Source organism: Mus caroli, unplaced genomic scaffold (genome assembly GCF_978045245.1).
Source record: "Mus caroli unplaced genomic scaffold, Mus_caroli_1 scaffold_4, whole genome shotgun sequence".
Lineage (NCBI taxonomy): Eukaryota > Metazoa > Chordata > Mammalia > Rodentia > Muridae > Mus > Mus caroli.
The window spans coordinates 7524311-7541914 of record NW_028227259.1 but is presented as its reverse complement, the minus strand read 5'-3'; the positions used below and the strand labels follow the sequence as shown (position 1 = coordinate 7541914).

The following is a 17604-nucleotide window of genomic DNA, read 5'->3' as shown; positions in this document are numbered from 1 at the left end:
TGTCATCTTCTTAATTACTTTTTTGGGATTATCACATTCAGACAATTATAACTCTTAAGGAAATCCCACACATGATTTTTGTTCAGTGACATGTCTGACACCGTACAAAGAGAAATAACGTAGCCCATGGAAATATAAGCACTGGGAAAGAAGGGGCCTGCCTTAGGTCGTGTGGCCAGGGATTGCTCACTGAGGTTAGAGCTGACTATGGCTGGAATCTCTGAGACCAAGCACGAGGCAATCCTGGGATATGCATGCTAACCAGGAGGACTGCAAATGTAAAATCGCTGAGGTAGTAGAATCCTACCACACTTGAGGAGAGAGATGAAGCCCTCGTGATTTCTGTGGAAGACAGATGAGAAAAAAGACAAAATAGGACATCAGAAAAGAAACTGGAGACAGTCACCGCCAAGTCCTGTAGGCCACAGAATGGGATTTCCATCTTTTTCTCTAGGAGACTGAGGAACAAAAGATACAGGTAAAATTACCTTATCATTTATTATTCAAATTCTGGCCACCTTGTTTGTGGAAATGGCAAACTGAATGGAATGCTGGGTAGGAAGCCTGGGGTGGCCTGAGGTAGACAGTATGCAGCAGAGAACAGCACCAGCCTGGTCGTAGCTGGATGCCCAAACCACTGAGCACAAGGCAGAGTCAAGGAAGGTGAGGAGAAGCTGGCTGTGCTAGGCAGGGGAGACCCAGAAGGCTGGAATATACAGCTGCAAAGCCTTAGAGTGGGGACCGGAAGGGGCCATTAGACAACAATGAAGAGGGCTGGCTATCTCCAGACAGCAAGTTGTCATGTGGAGAGTTGGGGAGACTCCAGAAGGAGCTTGTGAAGGGATGCCATGATGAAGAGGTTCAGGAAGCTCTGGGCAGACAGCCAAGTGCAGGCATTAAGTCAGCAGTAACAAGCTTAAGCAGAGAACAGTTGTTTGGGAGTTAACAGTGTGTAGATGGCACTTAAAGTGTTAGGACAGATGACATCGCTGGGGAGAAAAGGGCAGATGAAGAGAGAGAGCAGCAAAGACAACCCTGGGTCCTCTGAATCTGTAGTCAGGCAGGCAGGGACCAAGTCAGAGCCTCAGAAGTCCACTGAGGATGTGTCAGAGAAAAAAGGACGGTCCACCGTGACAAGCTCTGCCTTGGTCCTGAAAGAAGCCTTGTGACATTTCCTAGTGAATGCAGAGATGGGTGTTTGATAGTACAACTGAAAGCAGAGCCATGTGTATTCTCATAAATTCCTGAAGGAGGCTAAGAACAAGATCCCTGGTGGTCTAGTGAAGAGCAGTCAGCAGAAGCTAGAAGGTGGGTTCCTGCAAGACAGGCAAGCAGACTGCACGGTTAACATGCAAGAGACCCAGACACTGGCACAAAATTGCAAAGCCACATAAATTACCTTTAGGCTGGATCATGTGTATGACAGAAGAGCATCTCCATCCACGCTGCCCCAGGAAGCCTACTCTGATAGTTGTTCTAGGAAGCTGAATGTAAAATGCAATGGCACGTGAAAGGGCAGGGAGGAGAGGGCTCGCCCTAACCCCGGGTGAGCACCTGTACTGTTTCCTGCCAGCTGGGGTGCTATCAGCAGCATCAACCAACACCTGAGACAGCCTCTCATGATTTCCAAGGGTGGGGTTCCTGCTTTCCTTCCAGACATGATCTACCTTCAGTTTGTGAGTTTTAGTCACGTGAGACATAGTTGGTCTCTGCTTTCAACAGGTAGGCATCCTTTCCTCTCTGAACTACACAGCCCTAGGGCAGCTGATAAAGGTCAAAGGTCACTTAACACTAAAACCTGTGCGTTCTGAGGGTAACTCTTTCCTGTACATTCTTCTTACTTAATAAAAAGATCCGTTCATCTTAAATTAGCCAAGATAATGGAGGCCCTTTCTGAGGGTTTGTTTTGGTTTGGTTTTTTTGTGGTAGATGTCTGTTTGGCAGGCTGTCGACCAAGGTCAAATCCTATGCGTCTGAGGCAAGTGTTCTACCACTGGGCTACAGTCTGAGCCCTTGACAGGTTTTAAATTTCATAGCATTTATACAATATATTCCCAACTACGATAGTTATGTATGCAGTAAGTCTTGTTTACTTCTTTTGAGTAAGGTCTTACTATACAGCCCATGCTGACTTTGAACATTCACATATCTTGCCTCAGATCTGTGCCACCAGATTATGGGAATTTGTCATCATGTCTGCCAATAAAGCCAACTCTCTTGAACTTATTCCTACCTGGCTGGCAGCTGAGCCCCTCCCCAGCCCATCTCACCCTACTTCTGAGTTTAACATTTTGAATTCCACATTTGTCTCCCAGCTTATTCCAATTAGCACAATGTCCTCCAAGTCCTTGCATATTATAAACAATTAGATATTCTTTCAAAAGGCTCAACAGTTTTCCATTAGTTGCCAACTGATCCTGCATCTTGTTGAAGATTTTCTGTCTTATATGTGGACAAGGATTCCCTGCTGCCCACGGTGCTGTAGAAATGCTTGTGGGTGACCATTCTGGGGACAGGAACTCACTCAGCTATGACATCAATGTTAGGGGCACTAAACATTTCAGCAAATGGAGACTTTGCTGTCAACCGTGTTTGCATTCTATGGCTACCTTCTGGGTACTCATTAGTGATATCAATTTTAAATGTTCATTTACTGTAGTTTCTACTTGTTTAAAATAGTTCACAACGAAGTATCTGTCTGAGGGTGTGTCAACAGTCTAGAATAAGCCATTTTTATTTAAAGGAAATATCTAAAGATATTAACCCTTGCACTTTTAGGTCAGAAATCCTGATAAACTGCACTGTGCCTTCCTTACCTACTAGGAGGCTCACAGACTAACCCATCAGAAAATGCCAGCAACACACATGGCCTCGTGTGTCAGGCTTGAGAAAAGACACCTACACATGGGACATTTCCACTCTTTATGACATTTTAATAAAGGTGCTTATTGGCTTTTGAGTTATTGGAGTTTAATGAGGTCAATTTTTTCTTTTTAGGCAACATAAGAATGGACTCCAGGCCCTCTACTCCCTGTATATTCCACAAAACAGAATCTGCCCTCTACATTTTGACTTCACTTATAACTAAATGTCGATCTTAGTCTGATGTCAACCTCCAGGATAAAGGGTTGACAGTGATGATCATGACATATATGTACTAAAGGAGTCTGAGGCAGGGACAGCTTCTGCTCAGCAGACACAGAGCTTTGTGGTCCTGTCTGGCTCACCTCTCGCCACCCCACTGGAACCTAGAGCTGAGCTCTGACTTTATATCAGAAGATGAAAATTTTTGGAGGCAAGGATAAAAAGATTCGAGTATAAAAATACATCAACCAAGTTAAGTACAAAGAAAATGCTATTGCACGGGTTCTTCTGTTGCTCTAGGATCTGGAGTGGGAACGAAAGGCTGACATTGTAGAACTAGTGTTGACTGTGTTGCCAACAAGTCACCCAACAAGGTTGGGTTGCCAACAAGGACCCCAGTGTGGGTCATGCCACTCAGCCTCACAGGATAAGTAACACAGACAGAACTTCCTAAAGAAAGGACTATATCACAGATAGGTTTCAACTGTAAATGTAACTTTTATTGCCAGATGTAACTGTTGTCTCATAACTTACTACTGAATAAGCTCACCCTTTCGGGCTCTTTCTGAACTCTGGCTGGCTGGTTCAACTCAGCTGTTCTGGCTCAAACTCCTCTTCTGGCTGAATGCTTCAATCTGACTTCTCAAAGCTTCTCACTGAATCGCTCTGCTTGGCCTCAAACTAGCTCTGCCAATTTGTTCTAATCTTCTGGCTCCTTTGTATTCTCTGGCTTCAACTGCCTCTGCATGAACTCACAGATGAACTCAACTCAGCTTTAGTCACTGAACTAAACGGAACTGTACCAAACTGAACTGAACTAACCTCTACTGCACTGTCTGAATTTAAGTGAGCTGCCCTCAGTGGTTAGGGAGTAAAGGGAAGTACTAAGGGTGTGTCGGCATTCCAGCCAGACCATACAGACCTAGAAGGCCTTTGGATAATGATCCCTTGTCAGAACAATAATGTTGCGAGGTTAAAATTCCTTCACATTCAACCAAAATATCCTTAAAAGTCTGTCTCCACCTAAACTTTTAATATTCTTCAGATATTCAGATCCTATTGGTGAAGCAGAAGTTTTACCAAAAAGTCAAATTTTCAAAAGCGTTAAAAACTATATTTAAACAAAAATTTAATTTTTAAATACTTTTTGTCAGCACATTTTGAAGGCATGTTAATTCTTTGGCGCCACATAGGCCAGATGACACCTTTCCTCGTGCTTTAGCAGAAAGACAAGTTTGGTCAAACAAGGAACGGTGGACTTGGAAATTCCAGCCATGTTTCACAAAGGTTAGCTTTCTGGTTTGATTTTGCAATCTTTATTTGCTGACTTTATTTTAAAAATAATAAAATTGGCTTCCAATTCTTAGTTTTCTCTTTTTTTAAACTGACTTTAACTCCTGTTATTTTCGCTTTCGTAAGATAAACATCATTCCCAAAACTAACTGCACAAAGGTATGGGTTCTAGGGCAGGACAGACTAAGGACTATCAATAAGAGCATCTAACTCACACACAAATTATTTACTCCTCAGTGACTCAGCTCTGCTTCCATAAAAGGGAAGGGCAAGATGTCCTGGTAAAACCACATGAATTAGTGCACAAAAGGTGTGGGTGTCTGGCACATATTAACCTCTACTTTAAGTTTGGCTGTGATTGGTAGCATTATTAATTATTTAGAAGTTTCTTGAGTTTTTTGTTTTCCAGATAGTATCAGTGCCTGGAATGAGAGTGGAGAGCCATTTGTCTTTTTTCCTTTCTTTTCTTTTCTTTCTTTCTTTCTTTCTTTCTTTCTTTCTTTCCTTCTTTCTTTTTTTTTTTTAGTATTTATTTTATTTTTAATTGTGTTTGTGTATCTTTGTGTGGGTATATGCACATGAGTCTCAAGTAGGTGCCTACAGAGAGTGTTCTGTCCCCTGGAGCTGAGGCTACAGAGCCTACAGAGACCTGAGTGTGCTGTCCCTGGAGCTAGGGTTCTGTTCAGGTTTGAGCAGTTGAGTGATAAAAACTGAACACCCATCCTCTGTAAGCACAGTGTGTGCTCTAAACTACTGCGCTGTCTCTTCATTCCCCAAATCCTTTTACATTTCATTTTTCCTAGGAACTGAGGACCAACTAATTTCCTCCTAGTTCCCACCACAATCAGTGGACGCAACATAGATCATGTTTTGCAGGATGAAAAGACAGGAAGTGTTTATACGGGAAAAGGAAGTGTAAAAAGAACTGGATCTGATCATAGGATTTCTCATCATTCACAAAGGTGCCTGAACCAAATGGGAGACTGCGTGTTCCTGAAGGTAGGGCAGGAATGCCTGTTTCCTCTGTCAGTATTGAATACACTGGAGAAAGGCAGGCTTGGATTTGGTCCTGGAGGCTGAGCCAGCCATAACAAACAAGGTTAAAGTTGAGGCAGAACTCACATTTACAACTGTGTCATATGTCTGCTGTGTTTTAAATGTCAACAGGATTTACATATGGTGACACTGTACTTTAGAGAGATCAGAAAGCCAGGAAACAGAGCTCAGTGAAAGAAACTTACAACATAAATTGATGGTAAATAAGAAATTCCAGAAATTGGGGGTCAAGCAGAGGTTACTTTCCCAAAGTATAAGTGACGTTAACATAACATGCACATTCTTTGAAACCTGCAGAAATAGCCTTTTTTCGGAGATATTCTGAAAGCATACTGTTCCATGAAGTTACCAAAAGTAATTATATGAGAGGATTAGGCTGTTCAGAGTTTAATACAAGAAGCATAACCAACAGATGACAGAAGCGTAATTTCTTGTGATAATAGCAATCTAAACATTCTTTCAGGACTGGTATAAACAAGGACCGTGAGCATTCTCAGCACATGGCCTTGTGATAATACTAATGCATCCATCCCCCACCCCACCAGCAGAGATGGTTACGCACCTGCTGAGTCATTTTCAAGATCCCCTTCCCCGATTTTATCCAACTTCCTAGAGATGCCACCCATTCCTATCAGTGAACTAGACTATGTTACAGAGAGACTTGAAAGACATTTTTAACTGGTCACAGAGTTCACCAGAACAAAATGAAAGGACATTCTAGTGAAAATAATAAACATATCCCACCATCATGGCATGACAAGAGTCAAAAACCAGGACACTCTCCCTCCAGTACAGTCTAGTGAAGAAGATGCCAACTCCACCTGCTGACAGGAGCAGGTTAAGAAGCCGATACATTGTGGAATCTGCCCCATACTTCCCTCCAACCTAATGGCCACCCGTCATTCATATCAGCCTTGCTACAGTGACCTAAGAATACACTGGAGAAGTCCTTCCTGGCTAGTGTGTGTTTTATTGTAAATGTTCTCCCCTTCCAATTTACCACTGGACTATTGTGAACTTAAGCTTCTCCACTCAGCCTTTGATCTAGCAACTCTAGTACAAAAATCAGTATTGTTCCATTCTAATCCAGCAGAAAGAGATTTGCATTTTAAGACTATTCTGCATAAGGTATTTGATAAATACTGGTGTCTTTATTCTATCATCCTTCTTAGACCACCACCAAGACACATGCCCATTTTTTGAGTGTTATCATAACTATGAACAAACATAATTGGAATTGGCTAAACAAACAAAATTTTCATTGGACCAAAGCTATATTATCAGCTTTTTTATAAATATAGGGAAGTCATGTATTAATTTGGTATAAGAAGAGGATTCTCATCATACATACTTGGTAATGAGTACTTGGAATTTCCTTTGAATTTTGTGACTACGCTCAATATGCCTAATTTAGGATTTTCCTTAAGGAGTGACACACAATAGCAAAACAAAATTGGATATGCATGGATGAACAAGTCTTTTTTGTTTTTCAAAAACAATTTTTATTAGATATTTTTCTTCATTTACATTTCAAATGCTAGCCCGAAAGTTCCCTATACCCTCCCCCTAGCCCTGCTCCCATACCCATCCACTCCCACTTCCTGGCCCTGGCATTCCCCTGTACAGGGGTATATAAAGTTTGCAATACCAAGGGGCCTCTCTTCCCAGTGATGGCTGACTAGGCCATCTTCTGCTACATATGCAGCTAGAGACACGAGCTCTGGGGGTACTGGTTAGTTCATATTGTTGTTCCACCTATAGGGTTGTAGACCCCTTCAGCTCCTTGAGTACCTTCTCTAGCTCCTCCATTATGAGAAAAGTTTGGAGCTGAGACAGAAGGAAAGACCATCCCGAGACTGCCCCACCCCAGGATCCATCCCATAAACAGCCACCAAACCCAGATACTATTGCATATGCCAGCAAGATTTTGCTGACAGGACCCTAATATAGCTCTCTCTTGTGAGACGATGTCAGTGCCTGGCAAATACAGAAGTGGATGCTCACAGTCATCTATTGGATGACAACTCTTATCTGTTGCTGTCCCCTGGAATATAGGGTAAGCATGCCAAGTGCAAAAGCTGCTATCAGTAATACCTATCGTGTATTTTCAAAATAGCTGCAATTCTGAAATAAGATTAGACTTAGAAATGGGGACTAGGGTTCGGGTGTAACTTGGCACTAGAGGGTCTATCTGCCTTTGCTTCTGATTCTGCATACTGACTAGGGTGAGGAGAGTAGTTCACTCAGAATTAAATAACTATAGGCTTGCAAACTCTGAGAGATTTATACTGTAAAAAGGGGAGCTACTTTTCTACTGGGAATGAACAACCAACAGTTTAAAAAATTATGCCATAATGCCTGTGGATGTCATGAAAATATATTCTAAGGCACCATGCGCCCACTTCAGTCTCTGCAAATGGTCAGTGACTATAACTTGGGATGTAAATATCAAGGATCATGTATAATGTGACATCTTTCACATTATACATGGTACTTAGAGCACACAAAAGGAGGACTCGTGGGTGGAAATTTGAAGAGGAGAAAGAGAATACAAAAAAGTAGTTTTGGGGGAGAAAAAAATAAAGAGAATGAAACAGGAAGCTGTAATGGGAAGAAGAAAGGCATGTTGGAACTGGTAAGAAAAACCAGGGAGCAAAGCTGGCAAGAGCCAGAAGGCGAGCACTGTGTTATAAGCTGTCTGACTTCTTGGGTCCCTCAGCCTGTGGGCAGTGATCCCCACCGATAAGTGGTGCTATTTCAAACCTCTGCCAGCTTAGCAGACTAAAAGAAGTCCTTTAATCAATAGAACTTAATTTAAAAAATAAAAATAAAAAAATAAAAAAATAAAAGCTTTGTTTGTCTAAAGGAAGCTGGTTTAGCATTAAAGGCATACTGGAGTTTTAAATGTTCTCCTGGGCAGAACCTTGTACCCTCAGACTGTGTCCTACAGTTGAATCCTACCAGGCATAGATCTTAAAGGAAAAATTATATGTAGTCTTCAAGAATCTCATATTTTAAAAAAACTTAATCAAGCAGCGTGCAGAAAACGCTTTCAAGAAGCTCCCCCCTGGAGGATCCGGCCAAGGCGTGGTCTGCTACTCTCCAAACTCCTTCCCAAAGGCGGGCGCGTCACGGGGACGGCCTGTGAGCAGACTTTTTAAGTCATGCACCATCTTTACTTTTTAACACTTTATTTTATTTTAAATCATGTGTCATCAAGGGTTGGGGACGGGGGCGTGCATGTGACTGCAAGTGCTTCCAGAAGTGCCTGTCAGCTTCCTCTGGTAGAGAGAGCGAGGGTTCCTGGGGGCTGCGAGCCCTTGATGTGGCTGCTGGGAACCGACCTCAGGTTCTCTGCAAGAGCAGCCTGGACCCGTAACTTCTGAGCAGTGCTTGGTATTTAAAAATTAATCTAAATTTCTAAAATATGCAATATACTCTATAAACTTTTTTACTTTTGCTTACCATGGATGAGATTGAAATTATATTTTGGATTGAAATTATATTTAAGTCTGATTACTTTATTAATGAGTCTAAGATCAGGTAATATAGATTAATGTCTTCATGTAAATGAAAACTTTGATCAATTGGCTTCCTTTCTACCTGCTTTGTCAGTTATGTGACTCTAGCATGAGCCTTTCTCCCTGGCTCACAGGACCTCACTCACACAGTCTGAACGCACTACATCCTCTTTCTTTTCTGGACTGAGTGAACAGAAGCCCAATTATTCTGTTTCTGCAAAACATACGGGTCTTTACAAATCCTCTCAATTCCAAATCTTCACACAATACTGGTCCCTCAGTTCATGGCTTTCAGATGTGAAGCTTCGCTGAAGTGAAAGGTTGTACCTCAGCAAATAGTTGGGAAGATTAAAGATGTAATGAGTCCAATTAATTAAAATTAACAATTATCCAAATTAGCATTAGATATTATCAGAATGAAATGGTGGCCTAATGTGTAATCGTTCCAAAGTTAGGGTTACAGATGATCCTATGAAGTTGGCCAACTCTCAAGAACAGGGAAAGAAACAAACAAAAAAATCACGTTTAAATGTTTTCTTTTAACTGTATCAGTCAGTGGAAAGTCTGGAATCCACTTGTACTTATTTGAGAAACCTGTTAAAATATCCAACATCCTCTTAGAGATAAAAAGAAATGTTTATTGGAGTAAGGCGGTTTGTGACTATAGAGGTACAAGTATCTTTTATTTTTAACATCTAAATAAAACAGTCATTCAAAATAAACATTCACAAAAATGAAGGGAATTATTCTAAGTTCTGTGGTGCTATGCATGGAGTAGAGTTCTGCCCAGACGAGAGGCTTTAGATTAGCATTCCAAACACCTGGGCTTTTTTTTTTTTTTTTCAGCTTGAGACTGGAATTAAAACACACAGAATATAAATTGCACAAAGCAGGATTTATATGATTTCAAAAAAATATGAACCACACCAGTAAACTATGAGTGGAATAAACCGAGGAGAGTAAGATAAAATATGTAACAAGTGAGACAGAATTCTCTAAACATCCAATTTGCATAGACATATGTGCACAGGGCACAGGTGCACTTCACTTAGAAACTGCATGTGATGAATACATGTGCTGATTCCCGACTCTAAAACATAACCAGGAAAAGTGGCCATACACCAATCAACAATAGTTACATTAGCAATCAGAAATGACTTTCATTCAAATAGTATCATCATTCCCTTAAAGGGAACTAAGCCTGGGGTGTATTTTCAAAATAAGTCTAAGAAAGACTGTATTCTGTTCTTTAAAGGCCACTATATCATGCTTTCTTTGAAAAAAAAAAAAAAAAACCAGCAACCAGTTGGCTGCAGAGCACATTTCCCTACAAAGTAGTAACTTTAATTATTACAACAAAGCAGCCCTAGCACATCGTCCTGATTATGCCTTTTAAAGGGGAATGTTCAGTTTGGGCCTTAGGAAATTGATTCTCCTGCCTTCCCAACAATGTCGCGTGTGAAAAAATGATGGAGTAGAAAAATGGAATCAAAAAATCACCGATAGTAATGTTGAGTCAACAAAGTGCAGAGCAATGCTCCTTGTCCACCATCGCCAACTTGATTTTACTACAGACATGTTCTTACTGCTGATTCTTCCCTTCAGTCGGGTATTGCTGAGCCTATTTCTCATGGCTAATGAAACACTGCCTCGCTTTATGCTACCAAAAGAACAGGGATTCCATCTCCATATCATGGTAAATTGCCTTCTGAAGGCTGAAGCATTAGGGCAGGCTCATGTGCTTTGCTCTACAATGCTCTTAGAGGATGCCTAGCTTCACAATGGTGACTGCGTAGTCTGTTACATGGTGGGCAGGTTCTTATCTGACATGAATTCCAAGATGTCAAAAAGCTTTTCTGTCCCCAAGTAAATTATCTGCTTTCCCAGAGATATTAGCTGTTCGAAGCAAAGAAGAATAAACATCTTTCTGAAGTTTTAAGTAAAACTGGAAGAAAGTAACATTCACAATTCTCTGTAAATTAACTGGACAACAGGAAAGGGGGGTTGCAAATACATGGTAATTAGCCACCTCCGGTTGTTTGTGAAGAGGAGGTATGATCACAGAGCCAGCTGCAGACTTCAGCTCAGCCCCCACAGGTCTCACAGAACTGAGCTGGTCCCTAGAAGAAACAGAGCATCCTTGGGTGTGGCAGGGAACAGAGATGGCTCTGTGACTGAACCACTTAGACTGAACCACTTTCCTCTTCCAATTGTTTGGGAATTTCTACAAAAAAGTCTCAGATTTGAAGTCTAGAAATCCCATTGGGAAGTTGAGTGTATCTTTGGATACCAGAAAACTAAAGCATTCAAATTCTGAGGCCTTTCTAATTCAACACTAAGTAGGTGGTACCTTTTTGCTCAACTATGTCCTGTGGTGTATCCATGAGAAGAGATCATAGTTTGTCTATGACTAACAATGCCATAAAAAGCCTTCCTGTATAACAGAATTTAAAACAAATAGGAAGGAGATCCTGACTCTCACCCTTTGTTATGCGATAGAAGCTCATTAAGTGAACAGATTTACTACTTACTGTTAGAAATCTTGACATTTCTATCACAGGCTTAGACTCTTTAGTACTATATGACTCAAAGACTTTCAACGGAGATCTTTAAATAAATATAATTCATACAAGAATGTGTGACTTTGGACCACTTGTATTATACACTGCCACGCAGCCCAAGCCTCAGAGAGGAGCTGACATCTCCATTAACCGTCTATGGTGGGTGCCGATCTACTTGCCAGCTCTATCTCAACACAGTCATAAGGGGGAAAGAAAAAGGAAAAAAACTCAAAACTACCAGCTTTCCACCCAAATTCCATTCATCCAAATCCCCAAGCTTGATGGAAATCTAAGACAACTCATTTTTTCCTGACCTAAGTGCTGCATTTAAAAGATTTAGAAGGCTAGAAAGAGATTCTCAAGCCCATATTTTACAGATTTCCTTACATAAGTAGGCTTTTGGTCAAATGACCTCCTCCTGCTTTCAACATTCATCAAAATGAGTCAACCACAAATGTATTTATTATGTTTTCCTATAGTGAGTCAATTCTTACAGATGCTATTTTTTCATTTCCAAAGGCTTAATAATTAAAAAGCCACATATATGTATAATTTCAGTTTTAAGCATTTCTCCTACCTGTAGAGCATTTTATAGGAAAAACACTTACTGAAGGCCTAGAGTTATACAGCTGGTTCCCAAAGCTAAAACTTTGATACAATATTTAACAGGAATTTAAAATGGCGTTACTCTAATAATTTGACCTTTCAATAAAATCCCTCCATCTTTTCTGGTGGCATAAAAGAGGTTCTAATGACCTGTTCCCTACGATGTCCAGTCTGAAATAATGCATTCGTTCCCCTCTTTTCAGGCTTAGTGACATGACTGTAGTCAGGCTGTGGTTCATCTGCCAACTTTACAGCAAACCCAAAAGCTGTAGACGGTTATTCTCAGTCTCACTGATACTCCCTTGAGCGGTGCTGTACAAAGGGTCTGTGTGGTGGGGGCTGATGCGGCTCTGTCATCAGAGACACCCCTCACAACTTGACAGGAGCACCTTTTAGACCAGCCTTCACTCACTCACCGACTCAGGCTCTCACAGATAACCGGCTACACATCTGCTAGGGGGCACGCCGAATGACCACTGTCTCAGTCAGTCTGTAGGTTAGGTCTGGGTGGTCACCACACTGGCATTCCTTTCACTGCAAAGATTTCCATGATCTCAGAAAAAGCACCAGGTAACTGTTGGGAAGGACTAGTTACAGAAATTGATTTCCTAAAATTAAATTATAAAATTGCAGGAACAAGGCTGCCACCCCTCTGAGGAAGTTGTTAAAGTCACTGGTTTAAATATCTAGGATGCACATACTCAGCCAAGGCATTTGGAGGTGGACAGGAAGGTTTTACTGAAACGGAAAACTCTGAAGCAGTTTTACAAATTTTTCACTTCCAAATCTATGTGAAATGCCAGCCACCTTCTGCTCTGTCAACACCTGTAGCCTATTACAGACAGACAGCATCCGTGGGATGGCATGAGTTCACTCAATGATAGTTTATGTCATTGGGTATAAATATTTTATGGAAAATTTCCAATTTAACATTTCCTATCATTAAGAAGTCCCAGTATGAAGACAGAAAGTAAACATGGTTTATCTCCCACATATTTCACTTGATTAAAAGTATATGTACTACACTAAATTGCTCTTCTTGTAGCTAATTTTTATTTTTGAGTAATGTTTTAACCTCGATGAAGGACTGCATACTACATTAAATTACTCTTCTTGTTGCTAAAATTCAATTTTGCAGTAATCTTTCACCTCGATGAAGGATTGCATACTGATCCCTTAGGAGAGGGATCGCCTTTGTGGTGAGAAGCTTGTAGCTCCTGCCAGGGACTTAAAGCTGTGCAGACACAAGTGATTAGTAAGCATCACCCAGACAATGCTAACAACAGCAAGCACCAAGCTAAAAGTATGAAGGGGATGACAGAAATCATCAATCACTGATATTTTAAACGACTCTTTAAAAGAATAAAGGGTTGGAAACAGCCGCTCTGTTTCTTGAGGACAGATCACTAGGGACTCCTGGCTGCAGAGCAGCGGGAACTTTTAACTGGCCGCCGGCATGGGCAGCCACCGACCAAAGTGCTCCAATCTGTCGGCAGCTGGCCGGCAAAATCCAGTGACAACCCCAGCGCCACCTGGGGACCCACCAAGGAGGACCCAGAACAGGACAAAAGTCTGGAATCTAAGTACTGGGGTTAGGAAAACACGATGCGCAGGTTCCGCAGCTGCAGGGAGTGAGGGGGTGGGGGTGGAGGGACAGCAGTACCCAAAGCTTGTGTGGCCTGTCACATAAGCACCAGTTTATCCCGAAATGTGTTAGGGGACAGTTGAAATCCCAACTCAGGACTCCATTCTCCACTAACTTTGTTCTCTCTCCCCAGGCAGCGCACCCCGCTGAGGTAGGAGGTTGTCCTGGTCTCCGGCCGGCTGGCCCCTGGGAAGAAGGAAAAGGATGGAAAGATGCGCTCGCGGGCCACCGTGGCGCCGTAGGGATGCCGTGGTACCTACCATGGTATTCCTGTCCCGGTACGTAGTAGGTGGGGTTGCCCGCAATGTGCAGGGAAATGAGCACCTCGCCCTGCTCCCCATCCCCTTCCAGCTCCCCGTGGTGGGTGCACAGGAAAAAGAAAGGCGAGAAGCGCGGGTAGTAGCCGGTGGCCGCGCGCGCCCTCAGCGTCGCCAGCAGCAGCAGCACAGCCAGGACGAGAGTCCGCGGCGCCCAGCAGCCGCGGTCCATGCCGCCGCGCTCCGTGCCGCCGCGCGCCCCGCGCGCTCTCTCATCCACTTTCGGAGGCACCGGCACGGAGGAGCCGCGCGCGGGGAAGGCGAGCCGGCGGCGGGCTCGAGCCGAGCGGGTCCGGGCAACCGAGCCCGCGGGGGGAAGTTGGCGGGAGACCGAGGCTCCCGAAGTTACTTTGGGCCGCGGGAGCGAGAGCGCTGGGGGGAACCGGGGCCGCGGGCGCCGAGAGCGCGTCGTCCGCCTCCGAGCACCGCCACCGCCGGTGTGCACGCGACGCCCCTCGGCCGGGCTTGGGAAAGTGCCCGCCCCCTCCGCACCTTCTTAAAGCCCCGGGCGCCGCCCCCTCCCCCGCCGCCGCCACACGTGTCCCAGCCGCGCCCCCGCCCCCGCGCCCGTCCCCGCCCCCTCGGGCTCTGCCCGCACCTCGGGCTGCGCCCGGAGCACACGCGCGCCTCCCGCCCACCCACTGCCCGCTCCGCCCGGAAGGGCAGGGCTGCTGGGCCGCTGCGCGAACGACGAGCGGCCGGAGACCGACGGGCTGCCCCGGGGAACCGGAACCCCGGGCTCACGGCTGCCCGTTCTGCGAGGACGCGCGGGGAAGCCGAGGGCGGCGGGGACCACGCTGTTCTTTGTCTACGCCGGCTGCAACCCTCGCCCCTCGGGGCCCGCCGCCCCCCGGTTCCCACGGCCAGCGCTTGTCCTGGGGACCCTCCCGCCAGTGGCCCCAACCGCGACGGTGCCCCGCGCGCGCGAGCCCTTTCCAGTCAGGCCTCGCGGCCCCGTCGCTGCCCTGGCCGGGGTCCTCAGTGGCAGCCAGGCTGAAAGGGAGATTGGGTGACGGTGGGATTGCCACCTGGAGTGGTGCGGGGCCAGATCGTCGGGCTTCTTGGCCATGGGAATTGTGGTGAGGGGACCCGACAGGCGAGCTTCGCCGGACTCTGCCTTTACGCGCTGCTACGGGATTCCTCGGACGGAGATGGGGGTAGTAAATTTTAGGTCCGAGTTTATTACTTCTACATGTCATGCATGACCACTGTCACTGGGGTGGGGGAGGGGAAGGCATGCAGAGGAGTGGCTGGCAGCAGCAATGAAACCGGCGTTAATGAGCTATCTCACGCAGGACTGCGGGCAAGTGAAACCATCCAGAAGCACGTTTTTTTTAACCGAGCACCGCTGGCAGGAGCCCCGAGGCACCCAAAGACGGGAGAACACAGCTGCCAGGTTTTAATGCATTTCTCCAGGCTCAGCACCAAGCCAAAATAAGCCTTGCTTGTAAAGAAACCAGGAAACAGTAATGTCAGAAATGGTAGTCTTCGCCTGAGTTTGGGAGAAGGGCATCAGAAGGCAAGATCCAAAGGGAGACCTCTGTGGTAATTTCATTGCAAAAGATTTCTTTTCTGCCTCATGCACAGTTTCAGCAGATAGGAAGGACCTAATTGCCTGTTGGTCTCCATTACTTCCAATCTTCCCAAAGTTCAACAGCACACATATTCATACACGCGACTAATATTATACTGGAGCAAAGTGCCATGCAGGCTACACAGACTTGTAGATCATTAGCCTAATGTAATCCTAACACCACCACCGGAAGAAGCAAAACTTCCCCCATTTCACAGGGGAGAAATCAGAATAGCTTGCCCCAAGTAAGACGAAGGCTGACCCTAAAGATGCCTGGCCTGCCACTGTCTACAGCCCGAGCTCTGGAGGAAACCAGCACGACCGGACCACCTACTTTGGGCAGGCCCTAAAGACATCTTCCTCCTCCTCCAACCTAGATTAGGTTCGGTTTAGCTGCAGCAGCCATTATGATAAAGCTTGGCCAGAGCAGCTGTTTAAATTCAAATTCAAATTCTTCAGTCACATTAACCACATTTTAAAATAACCCACAGCTACATATGGCTAGCAGGTATTGAATTAGTGCAGACTTACAGCACTGTCATATACAGAAGAAAAAAGGCCAATGTAAGGTCTAGCCATTCAGTTATATTTGCCAACTACCTCCTATATATATATATACCAAAGGGTTGGATGCCATTCTCTGAGCTGTAGCCGACATGTGCTGGACCACATGGAACTCAAAATCTAGTGCTGGGAGAGGGTAAATTCGAAGAGTAGAAAAAAATTACTTCTGATGGAGGTAAATGTTAGGCAAAAGCAAAACAGAAATATATGGTCTACAGGGCAAAGAGTGTGCTCTCCGCCGAGACGTCAGGAAAAGCTTCCCTGACAGAGTGCAGGGAGAGCTGGGACTTTTCAGTGTAGACCGCCCTGTGAACATGTGGGCTTGTGGGAAGAACGCTGCGACCAGGAAACCAGAGTCCAAAGGCCCCGAAGCAGCACTGTGCTTGAACATGCAAGGCTCAGGAAAGGCAGCGGAAAAACAGGAAGGATGCTGGGGGGCTGAAGCAACAGATTCGGAACACCTGGTAATGGGGAAACTCGGCCAGAGATGATGTGAGTAAAATGCCAAAAGTTAGGTTTGTGGCTTCTCGCCAGCTTTTAAATACATACATACATATACATATATAATAAAGTATTTAATTTATAGCACAGTTTCTAGCACACTATGCAAGAATGTTAACTCATTCTTTAGTTCACCACATGATAATTGAACAACTATAGTATGCAAAACCCTTTGTTAAGCTCAGGGAAAAAGCAGTTCCTGCCCCGTGGATGTTACCTTTCAGTGGGAGAGACAGATACCAATTACTATGATCAATTATAGTTACAAAATTGATACATACTCTTGGGGAAAAGAGGGCAGCATTGGCTTAAGTGAGGAAGGAGCTGACACTAACGATCTACAAGAAGCTGACTTAATAAAGAAGGAAGTATCTCTGGTGGGGGTCGGGAGGGAGGGCAAAGCATCTCTGTGCAAGAAAGAACCTGGCAGAAAGGAGATGAGAGCTCTTGACACTGGTGCAGATGGAGGAGCTACCAGTGCAAGCAGTGCCAATTGCTGTGGGATTTGTCTCTTTATCCTGAAGTTAATAAGGGTGGGGCAGGGAAGACATGGTAAACCAGTGCCCATTGTGGTCATTGCATGCACCTAAAAGAGCAATCCCATTATACAGCAGTGAAAGTAGATGCCAGGGATAGGTGAGACTGCAACCAGTTAATGCAAGAGTTAATGATTCACAAAGATGAGGGAAAAGAAACTGAGAAGCACCCGGGTCCACACCTATGGGCCTGGGTAGTAGCCTGGGTGATGGGGTTGGAGATGGAAATAAAGGGAACAGATGTGTTTAGGACCACTGACTAAGTTGTGGCCACCAGGGAAGCTAATTTTTTTTAAGTCTTTTGTTTTTTTTTAAGTGAATAAAGTAAAATAAACATATCAATGAAG

General features: G+C 44.4%; 1 protein-coding gene across 1 annotated transcript in view; it reads right to left on the bottom strand.

Annotated features, from left to right (window-relative positions):
• Reln (reelin) overlaps positions 1-14534 on the bottom strand; it is a 444727-nt gene extending 430193 nt beyond the window's left edge. Inside the window, exon 1 of the mRNA XM_021163945.3 lies at positions 14027-14534. Coding sequence (XP_021019604.1) covers positions 14027-14255 — 229 coding nt within the window. The 5' untranslated portion in view covers positions 14256-14534. The remainder of the gene's footprint in view (positions 1-14026) is intronic.
• Between the last annotated feature and the right edge of the window lie 3070 nt (positions 14535-17604).